Genomic DNA, 17,164 nt, shown 5'->3' on the forward strand with positions numbered 1-17,164 from the left:
GGATAACCCTTCTTGAACTGTTCTGGAAAGCTTGATTCAGTGTTTCAAGAATTGTTTCTCTGTTTTTTTTTTTTTTTTAATCTGGTCTTGATTTTTGTCTTGCTACCTTACCTACAAACTTTACACCGATGTAGAAGAACTTGAGATGGGAATGGTTGTTTTGGTTCTCCTATAATTTTACTTTTTTTATGTTCTGAAACCAGAGATTTTTACTAACCTTCATGTTTATTTATAACTTCATTAGGAAATGGGAAGGAAATGGAGGAAAACCAAAATTTGTGGTAATGGGAAGCATTTTTGTTCCATTTCTGTACTTCACAAATGTCCAGGATCTTCGGTGACTGAGACAGAACCTCTCAGTCGCTTAGTCCAGTATTACCAGATGAGCTGCTTGTAGCCTGTTCTGCTTCCTGGCACTCATTGCAATGGTGTCAATTCTTTCCACAGTGTCTGCACTTTTTTTTTGCACTTTTTGAGAAATTCCTACAACCTGTGAAGTTTTTGTTTGTTTTTTTTTTTTTTTTCAGAGTGTGCAAAAGCAACAACCAACCCCTCTTTTACTTGGTCAGTTGCTTCTCTCATGGGTCAACAAATAGTGGAGGGGAAGCAAAAGCAAAGTAAACAAAGATCCGCATTTAGCTTACATCAGAGAAATGTTGCAGGTTTTAATCAAGGCTCTGGCCTCAACAATTATAACTCAGGTGAGAGGGCACTTCATTTTGCTCTGTTTCTGTTGCTTCTCCCCAAATGGTTTTGTAAACTCCATTAGGATGATTCTTTCCTCTCTATATCTGGTATTTTCCTCTGAAGCCCATTGTCAGCACCTGGTCTATATGTTTTCATAAAGCACTTCTTTCTCCAACTCTGCAATGAAAGGAAAGTACAGAGCTCAGGAAGCAAAATTCAATGTCCTCCAAGGGTTGTTGCTGAGAAACAAAATAAAGATCAAAATATCTGAGATTAAAACTGAAGCTAATACAGGTTTTGTCAGGCAATTCAAAAGAAGGTCCCTTTAGTCTGGAATACAAACATTTGAAAAAAAAAGCTTCATAGAGTTTGAAAAATCCATTTGGATTAATTTCCCTGAGTGTCCTGTAGTTAAACTCAATATCTAAAGAATCTCGTCTAGGCCTGTGCTCAGTTTTTTTCTCTGAGCCTTTTATTAAAAATTAAATGCACCATGACAAACCAATCCATGCTAAAAATGTAACTGATCTGAAAATTGACCCTTTAAAAAAAGATTAAAAAAACCCCAACAATAAAACACTGAGTAGTATTTTTCCCAGCATCTGAATTCTACACAAAAAATTACTGCAGTGTTTAAAAAGTTTGTTGTAGAAAACTTTGACACAGTTCTTATTTGAATTTACAGAACCTTGTTGAGTAGGAAAAAAAGATATCTAAAAGACTTTTCAGTTTCTAAAGATGAAATTAAGGTATCTTTTTATAAATGGTTATTCCGTGTATCAAATACAGTTATAAGCAATTTTACAAGTCAAGCAGAAGTTCCTTAAAGTAAATAAATGTTGAAGATAAGTGGCACCATAGTGTCCTCTTGTGGTCTTTTAATGTTTAAACTGTGATGTTTTCTAGCAGAACAGCAAAATTTTCAGTTGCCTTTAGCATAAGAGCTCCTGTATTACTATAATGTGGTTTTTCCTTGCTTTACTTTTCTCCTGGAGATGGCATATGGAGGATTTCACATTGTGTCTCCTACAAGCATTGACTACCATCCCCCATTCTTCACATGTACATGTACATGTTGTGGTCCTCTCCAAAGGACCTCTTCCAGCCACTGCCTATCTTTGTCATGGGTGAACTAGATCCTGGTCTTTGTTAGTCACAACCTTTGCAGACAGGTTGCAAATTTCTGGCCTGCTTTGTCCACAAGCTGGTGTGATCCTTGGATGTGGAGAAGCAGGAATGTGCTGAAAATTGAAGTTCACTGTGGTGAAATGCTGGTCATGAACTTGCAGAATTCCTGTCAGGCCTCATGTCCAGGGAAGCTGTACCTTGGCAGTGACAAATTTTGTTTTGTTATTTTTTTCTGATGTCAGCTCTTGGCTACTTGTCATCCAGGTTCCACTCCAGTGGGAAAAATCTTTCAAAACAATAAATAGCAGTTAGAGATTCCCTGCTATGTGTATCCCAGCCTTTCTCTTTACATAGTTTTTAAATATCTCTATGCTTGGTAAAAAAAAGTTGGCTTCAAATCTTGCAAGTGTTTAATACTCCCAGGTATCAGGGTGTTGTGCTTAACTGTATGGGAGCTAACTGAGCAGGCTTTCAGTTTCCCAGAGATCTTTTTACTATGCTAGATCTATGCTGTCTATAAATCTGCCAACCTTTCCTCTAGCCAGCAACCTTATTTCTGTTCTAACAGAATGTATTTTATTTCTGGGCCAGTACCATGCTACTAACTGGATGATTCACGACATTTCACCTTATATGGTTTAGAATTTCCCATGGTTTCAAAGCAGAGTTTCATAGATTGTCCTGTTGACAAAGAGGAGAGGAGCATCATACTGGTCTGTATTAACAGAGATGCAATATGATTACGATCTAAAATACCAAAATAAAGGTATTCCACTCAAGAAGTTTTATGTATTTTGGATAAACAGTTATGGATTATCCTTCAGGCTTCTAGGGCAGTGCATCCTCTGTATATACCTCTGAGCAGGCCACTTATTCTGCCTGGGGACATAAATATTACAGTCAGCAATGATAGCAATAAATGGACAGATTACTCCATCAATGAGGTATTTCAAAGCTTCATTTACAGAAAATTAATTTAAACTTCTGAGGTATTATGCCCCAAACAATGTTAGGGGCAACATAATTTTACAGATGAATTAAAAAAAACCAAAAAACTGAATTGTAATTTCATGACATATTTAATTCTAAGGGTGATAATTTTTTCTTGGCCTTGATTTTCCTAGTTAGACAAAATAAACTATTTAAAATTAGGCATTTCCTCATGAAATTCAGAAAGAAGGGAAGATAAGAAGGAACTGTTTTTAAATTGTTATTAACTACAAATCATATAATCAAAGACACAGTTCAGTTGTTAATTAATAAGCCACTGGGCATTTGTGAACTGCTTTAAGTAGGTATAAGCTTCCAGCTGAAAGGTCCTAAAGAAAAGTAGCTCCTTGCCACATCTGCTTTGAAAAGCAAGATGAGAAGGAAGTGCCCAGTCTAATTCTCTTCCTGATGACTCTAAAAACATTAACTTTGGGGACATATTTCTTATCTAGGGCAGCTTACTTAGACCAGAGACTTCCACTCAAAAGCTTTATAAAGTGGAAAACAGGAAAGAAGACGACTGAACATGAACTAACTGGCTTAATGGGGAGTTATAATTTTTTTCTCTATAAAATTATTTATTCCCTACCAATTACGTATTTTCCTGTTTTCTTGCTGGGCTTTAGCTTATTAGGTCATACTTTTCATAAACACTAATGAAATGTAATTAAACCAAAGAGGGTAAAACAGAAAATGCTATTTTTTGGCCCATTGTTCTACATTCCTCTAAGGGAAAAAATATTGCTGCAGATAGGACAGTGGACTAAGTGGTGCATTAGGATGCTTCTCATCTGTCAGAACTAATGCTTCTAAAATTACCAGAAATGCTTTCTAGATTGTTAAAATTGGTCAAACTTGCCCACAGAAATGGCAAGTAAAACTTTACAGTGGGACTGCATTTAAAAACGTGCTCATTTTAGGGTTACTGAGGGGAAAAAAAATCTCACCCTAGGCCAAAACCCATGAATTTTGAATAGAGGAAATTCTGTTGGTTTTTTTTTTCAATCTCCTCCAAAATCGATGACACTGTTATAGATACATATGGCCACATGAAGATCGTTTTTGTTTCCCCTAACAGAGCAAAGAGACAAAAGCAAAATGTAGGTTATATGAAAGCATAGGAGTCTTACAGAAGTCTTTCCATCTGTCTGATCAATACTAAGAGGTGTAATTGCTCTGACTTTCTCCAGAGGTGGTCTACCAGCAACTTGGTATTAAGTGAACTGAGAGACTTGTACCCCCTTGGCAGTAGTCATTCCACAGCATGGATCCTTCATGTTTATTTCAAAACTCACCTAATTAAAAGTAGACTTAGTTCTCCTGAACAAAGCATTCTCCCTCATGTTTGTTTCTCTTCTGCTCATTACAAATTTCTCTTTCTCCCAGTGACCTGGGGGTTGCTTTGTCAAAAAGGCAGGACAAATTCAGAAAGCTGGGAATAAGGTGGTTCTGAGCACAGGAAACGTTTAGTCCTAGACTCTTCCTCCACGCTAAGCTTTGTATCCTTCCATAGACTCCTGTGTGATCTGAAGACAAAACTTAATATTATTACTTGATTAACTTGTCACTGTACAAAGATTTCTTGATCAGTGAGTATTTTAGTAAAAAAAAAATTCTACAGAACTAGTTTCAGTTGACAGCCCACAGTAAAATGCACAAACTGTTTTCCTAGAGCTTTTTTCTGATGATTACACAACACATTAGAAAGGGATCTTTTTACTGTCAAGGCCATCTTTCAAACACAGGCAATAAATAGCATTATCAACTATTAATTCACGTTTAAACTCCATGTGAAGGCTACCATACACAAAATGAGGGCCAAGATACCCATTGCTGGCGCCAGCTTTTTCAAATGTGAAGGCAAAATCGAATTTTGCTTTCTCGGGGACAGGAGGCTGCGAGTCTGGCGTGCCCCAGGCTTGAGGAACCCTGCCGCCACCGAGGCGTCAGGGAGGGGGTGTCACCCCACTGCCTTCCTTGAGTGGGACAGAACAATGGTGCACCCCGGCCCCTGCCTCTGCAGCGAGGCGACAGTTCATCAGCCCTGGCCGTCTGCTGTCTTAGCAACTGTGTGCTTTGCATACAGCTACAAACACCCTCGGCTCCAGGCTGCATGCAAATCTCCCCGGGGCAGCGCTCTTACTCCCGCTGCCCCCACGCCTTTGGCGCTGCCATGTTTCCCGTGGGCTTGCTCCGCTTGCCACGTCCCTGTTGAGGGTTTCATGCAGCCACAGCCGAGGGCAGGCACAAGGGGAATCACTGTGTGCTGCCACTGCAAGCACAGAAAGCGGGTCCAGCTGCCGCTACCGGCACCTGCATGGACCGAGCGCCACTCTCGGGGTGCCAGCGCCCGCTTCATTAGCCCCGGACGGGGCAGTAACCGCCTGCTGGGAGCCGTGACATCCATAATTGGCGCGCTTGGCTCCCCTTGCCCGCGGCTCGGCTCCTGCCCCGCAGCACCCCGCCCCTCTGGCGGTTTCGGGACCACCCGGCCCCAGGCAAGAAGCGCTCGCTGCCGGCCCCAGCCTCGCTACCGCTCCCCTCCCCGCATCGCTCCTGCCCAGCAAATGGCGGCGGCGGGGGAGGGAACCCGGGACACGGCAGAGGGAAATTTCCTCCCCGGGGTGGCCGGGCAGCGCCCGTGAGGGAGGGCGGCGGGCACCCGCCCCGCCCCGCCCCGCTCCCGCCGCCCCTGGCTCCGGCTCCTGTCACGATGACTGCGGGACGAAGGCTCCCCCTTCCCCGCACTGCCTCGCCGCCTCCGGCCCCTCCTCTGCACCCCTGCTGCTGAGCGCGCCCGCCCGGCGGAGGGACCCCCGCACCCGGCGCTCGCCCAGCGCTCCCGGGGGCGGTAGAAGCTGCACCGCCCCGGCGCTCGCAGTGGAATGGGTGGAGTTGAGGAGCGCGGTTTCCTGAGAGGAAGTGACCGCACGGGGCAGGAATGCGCCGCCGGCTCCGCGCCGCGTCCCGCCTGCCTCGCCGCGGTGCCGCAGGGAGCCCTCACCGCCCCGCCAGCCATGCCGCACTTCACTGTGGTGCCGGTGGAGGATAAGCCCCGCGCCGAGTACGACAGCGTAGAAGGGCTCAGCTGGGTGGACTACCGGGAGCCGGCCGCGGTGCCCGCCCCTGGTGACTCCTACGACACCGTCAGCTCCGACGGTGAGCGCGCACGGTTGGGGCGGGGGGCGGCGGTGCCCGCGCTCCGGGGGCTCGAGCAAGCCCGGCCCCGCGCCGCCGCGGCGGCACACAAAGGCGGGGGCGCTCCCGGATGAGGAGCCCTACCGGGTCCGCTGGGGCGGGCGGCGGCTCCGCTGTTGCCAGGGCCGGTGGGTGAGCCCTGTGGCCACTGTCAGCCCGGCGGGCCGGGCGGGGCCGAGAGGCGGCACCGCAACCCGCCCGGCTGCGGCGCTGCCCCGGGGGTGCTGTGGGCGCGGTGTCCCCCGGTGCGCACGGGAGCCACTCGGGAGTTCCCTCCGCCCCCAGCCCCTTGTTGACAGCCCGGCGTGCAGCGGGCTGCGGGGCCGGCTTGGAGGGACGGCTCTTATCGTTTCTACACAAGCTGCCGTCTCCAGAGTGATAAGAGTACGGTGAGATACGCTCAAGTGTTTTCAGTGCTCCACTGCCAAAATAAACGGGTGATAGCGAAGTCAGTTAAATTAGCAACGTCTTAGGTGGCTGCTTTTCCTGTTTGTATCATCTTAAAAAACACAGCTGTCTAGCAAACCGGGCCCTTGAATACTACAGCAAGTGCTTTGTGCCTTTGTAGCTCACAACTGCTCCTGCCAGGCAAAGCTGCTTTTTGTTTGGGGTTAATTTATTCCAATTACAGAAGAAAATCACGTAAGTAGAAGGGGATTTTGGGTGGTGAGAAGTACATTCTTTAATTAGGCAGCTAATATCAGTGCTCAGCCTGTCTTGGTGTTTTGCTGTGACTTTTAGGTAATAATTTAAATACAGTGAGTCTTTCTAGTGGGAATGTGAAGGATGCTTAGATTTGGAGAGCAGAGTAATTCTGGTACAAGGTTGTTTTAGCTCTTTCTGCAATCTGTGTTTTTCTTCTGCCTTGGTTACGTTTAGTTTTCTGTAATCTTTAGGAAGAGGATCTTCCCATGGGCTCAGCTGGTGAATCTGACTTACCCTCTGTGAATCATGCGTGACTCTAGGCAACAAAAGAAAAAGCAGTAAACACCTGACCTGTTCTTCCTTGCCTGTGCAGTCAAACTTTTCAGACTGCAAATGTTATTGGATGTACAGTAATCCCTGAAGGGAGTCTGCACTGCTCAGGCCTATGCTTAAGGAAGCCAACAGGGTTATTTTGCTGAGTGATACTCAACTGTCCTAAGAACAAAGTTCAGTTCCTCATTGTTACTTCATTCATTTCTCTGAGAATATGTACTTTAATCTCCCAATCTGTACCCACTGGGGTTTTTTTTCTTTCTTTCTTTGTATAGTTTTCAAAGAAATTTTAGATTTCGTATACCAAGTAGGTCTGTTTATGTCCATTTTTTCCATGTCTAGTGTGGGTATTTTGGAGTGATGAAAGGTAGTTGTTTTTCCCAAGCTGTCTATTATCACAGACAATTTTAGGTACTAGCCCTAAAGGCTGTGCAGGGCCTGGTCTTTGTTTTGTAAAAAAGGTCTGTTTTACTCTCAGGTTACTTACCATATAGTTCACATGCATGAAAATAACAGGTGTTTTTCACCCATCTCAGCAGGCCGAGGTGGAGATCTTGTGAAGTGCTTTTTCCACTAGCTAGCTTTGGCCATGGGTTGGTAAGTGTGGCTTGTGGAAGCTGCTGCCATGATAGATAAAGGAAGGTCAACTCAAACCACCTCTCATTTGGGTATGAGGCTGCCCGTAGGATATATGCAAACAAAACACTTCAAGATGCTCACTCAGCTCCCCGTCACAGTCCATCAGTCACTGGCAAGCTGTGGTCTCTTACATACTGCTGTTCAGACTGCAGTGCACAACCGTGCTAATGGAAGTTAGCAGAGTCTCTTCATTTTAAGGGCTATAAATATCTAGTAACTTCTCTGTTAATGTATGGTAGGTAGTTTTGTTTCTGTTTGAACTATAAGTGTCTTCTGTTTTTTAATTTACTTTCACAGTAATTGTTTCATATCCTCAGGGTGTGCGTATAAAGATATGTCTTGCCTACTTGTACTGACAAGCATGTTCTTCCCCACTAGCCTTTTCTGTCTCTTCCTATTTTTTGGGAGTTTGTAGCTCTGTAGAGGGGAATCTGAACTTCCTTGTGTTATTCCTTTGGGTTTTGGTGCTTCTTTCTCCATCCTATGCAGAGTACTCAGGCCACTCCTACGGGAAGAGTGTTGATGATATGACTCGGTGGAGATGGAAGCTGCTGTTGAAGGCAGAGTATCTCACAGCTGGTTAGCACAAGCTGGAGCCTGCAGACTGGAGGGAAGAGAGTGACCCTCCAGAGCTTTCTGTGGCAGCTGATAGCAGGCTCATGGAGGGATTTGTTGGTGTTGGTAATGGCCCTGATTCCAGATAAGGTAAACTGTTTGACTTGAGCGCACAGTTCAAGTTGTAGGTTGTGGCCTTATGGAAGTGCACACAGTTGGTATTGGCACTGCGGTGTGTGCAGACAGAGCTACCTAAGCAGTGTTGATGGTCCCAGCTTTCCATGCGGTCCAGGAGCTCCACCATAGTCAGTGTGAGAAACTGGTCGCAGTTGTTCTGTGAATCTTCTCCTGGGAAGATTTTGTTTTGTCAGCTTGTTATTCAGAACCTGGTTTAAAAACTTGTTTGGATTGCTCAGTTTGATTGAAGATGGGTTAAGGTGACTCATGGCCCTTCAAGAGTATGGTCTGTCATGGCACTGTAACCATGCAAAGTAGTGGCTGTGTTGTCCAATACTCCTTGCACAATCTCTTGGGCTGCTCCTTATGATTCTGACAGATTCTTATTTCAGTTTGACCTTTTCACTCCAACCTTTATTTGTCATAGCTCTGTTTTATATTTTTTTTTCTGAATTTTGCGTTCTTTAGGACATCAAGTGATCATCATGGTCGGGCTTCGCGAACGAAGATTTGGGAAAGGCTCTACCCACGTTTGTTGCAAGCGCGTTGGTGGCTAAAAAGGCCAATACGAGATAGGCATGTCCGGTTGCAAAAAAAAATAAATAAAATGATCAAGTGATAGGGTGTCATCTAAACACCACAGACGTAATAGAATTTCTCATCAACCATTTCCATAAGAAGACATTAGTTAGTGTGCAATAATTTAGCCTTCCCAGATAGCTCCAGTGCTTGCTTGTGAATAAAATCAGCCTTTTTTTTCTAAGCAGGTTCCACTGACTGCCACTGCTTCTAATAGGCTTTGACATCTTTCATTTAGAAAAAGAAGTACAAAGAATTATCTTGTGATCCGATGATAAACACGTGAGCCCTTCTTTATGGATCATCAGGGATGAGAAATGTGAATTTGGCATCCCCTCAGTCTTTGAAATAATGCCAGCATGTTAGGTTGGGTATACAAGGCAAGAAGAGGGACAGTGGGGTCTGAACAGTGTTTACAAAAACCAAATACACTTTGCTTTAATAGGAATCTCAACTCCACAGTGATTGTGCACCCTGTTAACCAAAGTGCGGCAATGTCATGTGTCCTGTGGGAAGTTATTTATCTTCCCTTGACTTTTGTATGTAGAAATGAGACACTAATCAGCTTGGTGTCACTAACCAGCTTTGGTCGGCTGCCACCCTTGGTTTTTGCCAAGGAATTGCTCTGCTTATGTTCCAGTTATCACATGGCTTCCTCTCAGCCCAGAGTTCTCTAACTGGACTTGAGACCTTTTCCTCACACTTACATTCTGCACTGTGTTCAGTGCTTTTGTGCAGCAACAGATTCTGCTGCTCATTAGCAATAAGCTGTTTTTGAGAATGTGGATAAAGTTCTGATTTACTATAAACTTCTTCCTGGTTCACTGCTTTTAGTATATAGTAACTTACTGGTAAAGATTTTCAGTCTTCTACAAGACTTGAAATAAAGCTCACATAAAATATGTCTGAACATACTTTTAATGGGGACACATAAATAATTCAAAAATTCTTCTTCAAAGTGCTTACTTCTTACATGTACGTGTTTTGGCGAAGTCCAGAGATAATATAACATCAATCATGTAACAAATTAGACACTACAGCTAAATAGGACTGACAGAAACACGTGTCCAAATACCATCTAAGTTGTCTTAATTCAAGAACTTCTGGCAGCAGTGTGGGTAAATGGCACAGTTACAGCGGTCGGAGTGGAATATTTTTGCATAACCTCTGTAGCACATGTGTCTTCAGCGTTTTTCATGTTGCCTCACAACTATAGAAAGAAGTCATGGAGGAGGCAGACTGGGGTGGAGTTGAGGCAGAACCTCTGAATTGTTTGGGAGGAAAGAAAGTAACCTGAGAATAGCAATACTAATGTCAGGGAACTATCTCTTCTGGTGATTTGTTTTCTTGCTGAAAGTGGTATAGAGACTTCATCTTCTTCGATATAGCTGCATTTTGATGAGGAAGGGTCTTTTTTCTATTCTGTTAAGCTTGGTATTTGTTTTCCCTCTCTGAAAAGTATGATGTGTAAATTTGGAGATATTAAAGATGCCCTGTCAGTGCTAAATACATCAATATATGTTTCTGCTCCATAAAGGGTACTTCTGGGATACGCAACGATGGTTATGGTTTGAAATGCAGAAACTGAAAGGGGTCTTAGCAGCAGGGTCATACTTTTGAAATCCTGGGAGGTTTTTTGGCTTCTTTTTTTTTTCCTTTTTTTTTTCTTTTTTTTAAATTTTTTTTGTTACTTGCTGTTTGAGCAATCAGCAATTATCATAGCACTGATAGGAGTGCTAGATTCCAGAATACTTTTCTCAACAATCTAGTGCACGGAGAAGTTGACTCTTGCTTCAGATAAGGAAAGCTAAGAATTCAGTTTGTGAAAAATCAGAGTGGAAAAGTGTTTTGTGACATAGTTAACTGTTTAAAACAGTTGGGTGGGTGAAGGGGATGGTATATACTTTATTTATCACCTGTAAGCAAAAGAATTTCTGAGAAGCTCATTTTAGTGGAGCCCATGGTGGATACCTCCAGTTTCTTTTAGCAGCATGCGGTGTTGTGATATTTAATTTATCTGTTAAAATGCTTGTCTAGGAAAAGAAAAAAGTTCATGTTACTGCATAAACTGTTACTTTTGCTAAGCATGTCTCATACCTCTTTTGTGCAGTGATAAAGGCAGAGCTGGAGAGGCTGCAGCTGTCTGGTACCAAAGGGATCATGGTGCCAGCTGCTGGTGACCAGGAGATTTCGCTAAATATAGAAAAACATGGGCCTTTTTGTGGATTCTCTGGTATTTCAGTTATTTGAAAAAGCTCTGGAAAGAATCTTTGTGATATGTCTAAGTGATGTGAAAGGAACTCCCGTGACCTTGTATGCGTGGGTCTGCACGTTGCAAAAAACTAAGAGAAGATTGTTAAAAACCCAAACAACCACCTGCTGTTTTTTTGTAACTGCTGATTTTTTGTGTTTTGGAGAACACCTGCAGTAGAAGCTAAGCAATTGCACATGAAAAGACGTGGATTCCCCATGTAATTCTCCCTGCAAATGCTTGCTAAGTGCCCATTTCAAACTTAATTTGAGACTAAGTTTGGGAATTGTTTAATATGCTGAAGCTGTATCTTCTGTTCACTCTGAATTTTTCTAAAGAAACTTAAATACGTTTTTGGGTTTCTTATATTGTGTTTGTAGTACATCTCTCTCTCATGTATAAAATTGATCTGTGTGTGTTATTCAATTTCCTGTTTCAAATTTCTTCAGTGTTTCAGTTCTTTAAAGAAAACAGTGACATTTACTTTCTTTTCTGTACTGCAACAAAATTAAAGAATGTTTTTGCATGCTCTTCAATGTAAAGTTTAAATTTGGCTTTTGTTCTAAAGTTCGATGTAGAATGAAGACTAGGGTAGTTTGCAGTCTCATTGACAGGAAATGTAGCCAAACATCATAAATGCTGTTTGCTGGAGTTGGCAACAAGCACCTTGAGGAAGAGCAGACTTAGTGATCATTGACTTCTTTTTAAGTGCATGTAACAGAATGGAGGGATACACAGTGCCATAGGGAGAGAGAAGCTGCATTTGAGTTTCCCCTTCCAAGATCAAGTTAAAGATTTACACCTGTTTTTGATTGTGTTGCAACAAATAATGTGCAGACTGTTTTAAACTAAAGAAGTCCTGTTAGCACCAATATGTAGAGCAAGATTTATTTGATCGAAGGGTTTGTGTCTTCAACCTGTTGGTTTGAGGTTTTTCTTTAAATACTTTTGTCTGTCACCTGAACTACAGAGAAGAAAAATGCACCATTTTAAGACATGGTCTAAAGTCTATTTAAGTTACATTTTAGGGTTGGTTCCTTTGTCTTCAATAACCTTTGAATCAGAAATTTTAAATCTCTTAATTGTAGTAAGCTAATTTCTATTCTCAGACAGTAAAGTTTCAGTATTTTTTTTTGTTTGATTTAGTAAAACCTCTTTCTTAATTGTTAGTTTTCAGTAGACATCTCTTTAAATGCTGCCAAGTGATCCCTTAGCAATGAGTAGTACTGTTCTTGTTCTTTCAGTTGAGCTGCTTTGGATGATTTCCTTCAGCATACTTGGATTTTGTCATGCATGGAGAACTGTGCATCTTTCACAATGGCTGCTGTAGTCATTGCCAAACAAACAATATCTTGGTTTTAAACAAGCAAAATAATGAAATATTGTACGCAAAAAATGTTAGTCTTTTCTCAGAATCAAGTACTTGACAATTAATATGTCTGGTTTTAAATGTAAGTCTACATGGCCACAAAAAATACATGTCTTACAATGCATGTAGGGTAAAACTGTCCGGATTTTTGATATGACAGCATTTTTTATGCTGTAACTGCATATGCATATATATATAAAACTGTATCTGGAGGTTATTTTGTAGCCTGTTGACTACCTAGTTGTCCCCATTGGTTTTTATTTTAAACATTGTTTCACAAGTCTCAAATTCACTTCTAAACTGTAAAAAGAAGTTCCTGGAGTTAATGAAGTAGCATTTTTTCCTAACAGGCCATGTAATATGGCTTTAGGTTTTGTGGTAGGTGCTAGGTTTGGCCTGGAAAAGAAGGCTGTTTACTTTCCAGCAGTCTTAATTCATGTCTGAGCAGGAGAGGTATAGGTCAGAACAGCTCTGGGAAAACATTTTTTCAAAAATTTTGCTCCTATTGAAGGTGCTTGGTGGAATTCTTTCTTAATCATCTTTTGATCTTCTTTGTGCTCTGTAGGACAGAGATGTGAAGTTTGACATGCAAAATAAAGCACTAATTGCCCCAAAAGAGCTTTTGACTCAGTTATCTTATGGATGAATGGGGAAGTTTGATAACTTGACAGTTTTGCTTTGCTGATTGGAGGCAGCCTACGACTTGTCAGAAATGTCAATGAGATGGCATTTTGCTGAGCAGAAGATGAGAGGCCAGTGCCAGGCTGGGCTGGGCAGCAGGGCAAGGGGTGAGGGAGGAAATGGCTGGTTCTAGTGAAGGGATGGTCATCATCCCACCTTTGTGTTGGTGTCACAGTGCTGCTACAGGAAGCCGGGAAACTTATTTGCATAAGGAATAGAGTAGTAGCATTTCCAAAGGTGTTCAGATTCTGGGTTTGCCTAATGTCTCATGGATATTTGGCCCACAGGTCCATCCCCTTGATTCCAGAATGCTTAATTTGCTCCCTTCTCCCCATTCCACCCGAGTGACCTGCATTGTCCTAGAAGCCCAACTCTTTCATTGATTGACATGTAGTCTATAATATAATTAGGATGCAAACCATTGATTGCTTTGAAAATGAGAATCAAAGCTGTAAGCTGATGTTGCAGGGTGGCTTGAAGGGAACTGTAGCAGAAATTGTATAACAAGATCCTGGGAGAGGAGCAATGACGCAGAGCTGTGTTTAGGGCAGAGGCATGCTGTACTATGTATAGGTTCAAGCTAATTATGCCTGAACAGAACTATATGTGGGGTTTTTTTCCCCTACTGTAATTACCAGCCTTTATTTTCATCGCCTACCAGTAGCTAGCAATTTCTAGTGTTTATCTGAGGGATTTAGAACATCATTCGATCACTACATTTCCCCCCTTATCGTGAAGCAGATTAGACCATCCAAACTTCTGACTTTCACTTCCATGTCAAAGGGAAAAAAGGGTTTTTATGGTGTGCCATTAGAAGCTGCCTGTTTGCTGACTCAGAGTAACTCCTAAGGAGGGCAAACTTGTTCAGACTTGCTCTTGCATACTTTAAATTGCTGATTGCTGCAGTAAAACACAGATTTTATGCCCTGGAGTATAATTGTTCTCCATAAAATTATCTATAGCAATACTACTTTGTTTTATGACCTTGTCTCTGCTTGCAAGCCGAGCAGCCGTGAGCTTAGTTACTGTGTGCAAAGTCCACCTCTGGATTTCCATGTCGGAGGCCAGATCCGAGTCAGGACTAGAAGTAATTCAAGAAGACAGCATAGCTGCTGCTGTCTCTGACAGAGGACAGCACATTACTGTTTCTCCTCTGCCTTCTATCTTTGCATTCGGGAGCTTTGTCCTCCTCATCCACTTCTGAGTAGCGTAACTGACTTTACTTTTACTCCTACTTGCTATAGTATATGTTTGTGTCCAGAGCTGATGCAAAGGACAAAGGCAGAAGTTCTTCAGTAGTCTTGCAGGTTTGATTTTAGAACCTACAACTCCCGAATTTTTTTGGCTTTGTTCTGCTAAGGTTTTAACTGTCCAGTCTGTGATTTTTACCATACAAAGTGTTCGGTAGTAATACTACTTGTCCATCTCCCCGTAACAGGATCCCTTCCTTTCCCTTGATTCCTGTTTGTGTTCTTCGCCCTGTACTTAGGGCATGATCTCCAGGGCACAGGTGTTATAAAGAGCACCACAAACCAACCCTTGCTTCAGTTCCCACATGGAACTTGCATCTTGACTTCTTTGCCTAGGCAGACACCAACCACTCCCTTTTGATGTGTCTCTGTGTTCTGGAAAATGTGGTGGCAATGTCAGGGATTAATTTCTGGGACGGGGTAGCCAAACATGAAAGGAGGTGTAGCTGAGTTGTGTTTGGTAGATCCCAATACTATGTAACCAGACAGGAGGATGATTATCTGCATGGTGTTAAGATGCGTTTTAGCATACACGCAAGGAGCTTTAAAGCTCTAACTGAAAACAACACACAGAGTGATTTAATTGCAATATTTGGCCTTTGCCCTTTTAAGATACTGTATTGTGGACTTTGTGGTAGAAGCATATATTTAGCTGGAGTAAACTCACCATTGTATGTCCCTGAGTTTCTTTAGACTTAGATTCTATTGCATCTACTTAATTTCTGACTGGAGCAGAAAAGTGATTTAATGTTGCCCATTGCTCTTCGAAAAGTTTCTGTGAGTTAATGTGCTGTACTGACTTTACTTTGATGCTCTTGCAAATGGATGAACTTCTTGTAAAATGATGATAAAAGCAACTGTGGGTTTTCCAGATATCTGAATTTGTCTTGGTTTGTACTGTGTGTTGCACTGTGTGAAACATATTGTGCTATTTTGGAAGACCTGTGGGCTCTTTATAAATGTATGTTAGAATGTATGGATTTTAGAAGGACGGTGGTTTGTTGCTTATCATGTGCAATGTCAGAGTGCTCTCCACTCTCTAAAATGTTCACTGGGAAGGAGTGACTCCCTTTCCTTGGAGAAGTCTCTTGCTGACTTGTACTTTCTGTAAGTATTATGGCCAGAGTTACAGTGAGTTTTGGCTGTTTGCAGCACTTCACACTGGGTCATCCTTGGATCTCAACCTTGGACCATATACAGATTTAACTGTCTTTTTTTTTTTTTCCTTACTACACCCTCCCCCCCCTTTCCTTAGTTGCAAAAAGTCTCTCACAAACTTTGTTTTCACATGGAACACAGTACTTCTCAAATGTAAGAAATATCTGATGTTCAGCACTTTCTGTATGAGTTAACTGAAAATTAATAGAACATTCAGGGCTTCAAAATAAGCTGTAACCAGTTACCAATGTCTTTCTACTGTCTTCCAAAAGTAGACAGTAGCTGTTAGTTAATGTACATTGTACATGATGTAATGCATAGAATGTACATCCATTGAAATGTTGAAAGTAATTAAACCTCCTTTTTTTTCTGTTATTTTTTGCATGTTTGGAGATATTTACACTCTAGCTTATACCTTCTCTCTTTCCACTTGTTTCCTGTAGGAAGCTTTTTGAGCTGGTGGCAGTATTGACTTTTTAATGCTCACTGTTCCCACCTGCTTTCTCTCACTCCATGGTTTGTGCCTGTACAATTGTTTCTTTGGCCCATGTTGAGCTGAAAGAGGGAGCAGGTATGTCCAAAATTGTGGTGTATGTTGTCGGGGGGGGGTGTTGACTTTTTTTTTGTTTTGTTCTCTCATCTTTTGTGCTGTGTAGCCATGGTCAGCTGAACACTTGTAGGGCTGAAAACAATTTTCTGTATTTGATATCGGAGAGAAAGGTGAACTTGGATTGAATATTGCATGGAATCTGCATGCTGGTCTAATAGCTGTATGTTACTGTCTCTCAGAGAAAGTGAGAACATTTTACAGCAAGAGGCTTTTCCTGAGGCAGGGAAAGTGCTAGAATGCTGTTCCTTGTATTTTGATACAAGGTATTCTGTATCTGAGGTGCCTTCATGCATGTGAAAGGATGGAGTTCCAGGGAGGATAGTTGTGAGAAATGATTTGGAGTCATTCCACATGAGAGAACCTCTGAAGTGGATTACAGTGAAGTACAAAGGTTGTTTTTTATAGTGGGTTTTTTTCAACTGGCAATGACAAGTTATATTTTGAAAGCTCCTAAGTGATGTGAGTTCCTAAATCCAATTTCTCAAAAGTGATTTGACATATTTAATTACACAGACATTCTTGGTGACTGTACCTACTGTATCATGTAGATAAGTCTCAGTGTGGTGTGTGCTGGTATCTAGAGGACTTCCTTGTGAATGGGCACAATGATGGGGGTTCTGGTAATTATGAACTGCTTAGAATCATCAAGTTGGTATTTACTTGTGTATCTTATATAAACCTCTCATTTCATTGTGCTGATGCTTTTTTTTGTGATCTCGTATATAATATGGTTAATGGGTAACCATATTATAACATATTGAAGATGGAAAGAAATAGATCGCTGTTTTCACTTGAAAGCTGAAATGCCTGCAGGGCTAACATCACAGAGCTATACTTTTCGTGGCATTAGCAGGTTTAAAATGCTGTCTGATTCCACGCTGAGCAAGCAGCAGTTTTGTGGCACACTTTTCTGA

The 17,164-nt window shown here is 42.1% G+C and overlaps 1 protein-coding gene and 1 long non-coding RNA gene across 7 annotated transcripts in view; one reads left to right on the top strand and one right to left on the bottom strand.

Annotated features, from left to right (window-relative positions):
* Positions 1 to 259: 259 nt before the first annotated feature.
* On the bottom strand, positions 260 to 6,211 carry LOC127462618 (uncharacterized). Of its 2 annotated transcripts, none has more exons than XR_007900505.1 (3): positions 6,088 to 6,211; positions 4,101 to 4,331; positions 260 to 864 (listed from the first exon to the last, which is right to left on the bottom strand). It is a non-coding gene; the product is annotated as an uncharacterized LOC127462618 (long non-coding RNA). The 2 variants fall into 2 exon arrangements; XR_007900506.1 differs by having other exon boundaries at positions 260 to 2,101.
* The window catches only part of SLC12A4 (solute carrier family 12 member 4), a 47,042-nt gene continuing 35,453 nt past the window's right edge, over positions 5,576 to 17,164 (top strand). Inside the window, exons 1-2 of one of the 5 annotated variants that reach the window (XM_051771360.1) lie at positions 5,828 to 5,964; positions 16,084 to 16,211. In XM_051771360.1, the coding sequence (XP_051627320.1) occupies positions 16,154 to 16,211 (58 nt within the window). In that variant the 5' untranslated portion in view covers positions 5,828 to 5,964; positions 16,084 to 16,153. Of the gene's footprint in view, positions 5,965 to 6,386; positions 6,646 to 16,083; positions 16,212 to 17,164 lie in introns of those variants that run through there. The other 4 variants (XM_051771356.1, XM_051771358.1, XM_051771357.1 and 1 more) reach the window with 4 other exon arrangements.

Source organism: Manacus candei, unplaced genomic scaffold (genome assembly GCF_025592945.1).
Source record: "Manacus candei isolate 608988 ecotype Guabito, Panama unplaced genomic scaffold, ASM2559294v1 h1tg000131l, whole genome shotgun sequence".
Taxonomy (NCBI): domain Eukaryota; kingdom Metazoa; phylum Chordata; class Aves; order Passeriformes; family Pipridae; genus Manacus; species Manacus candei.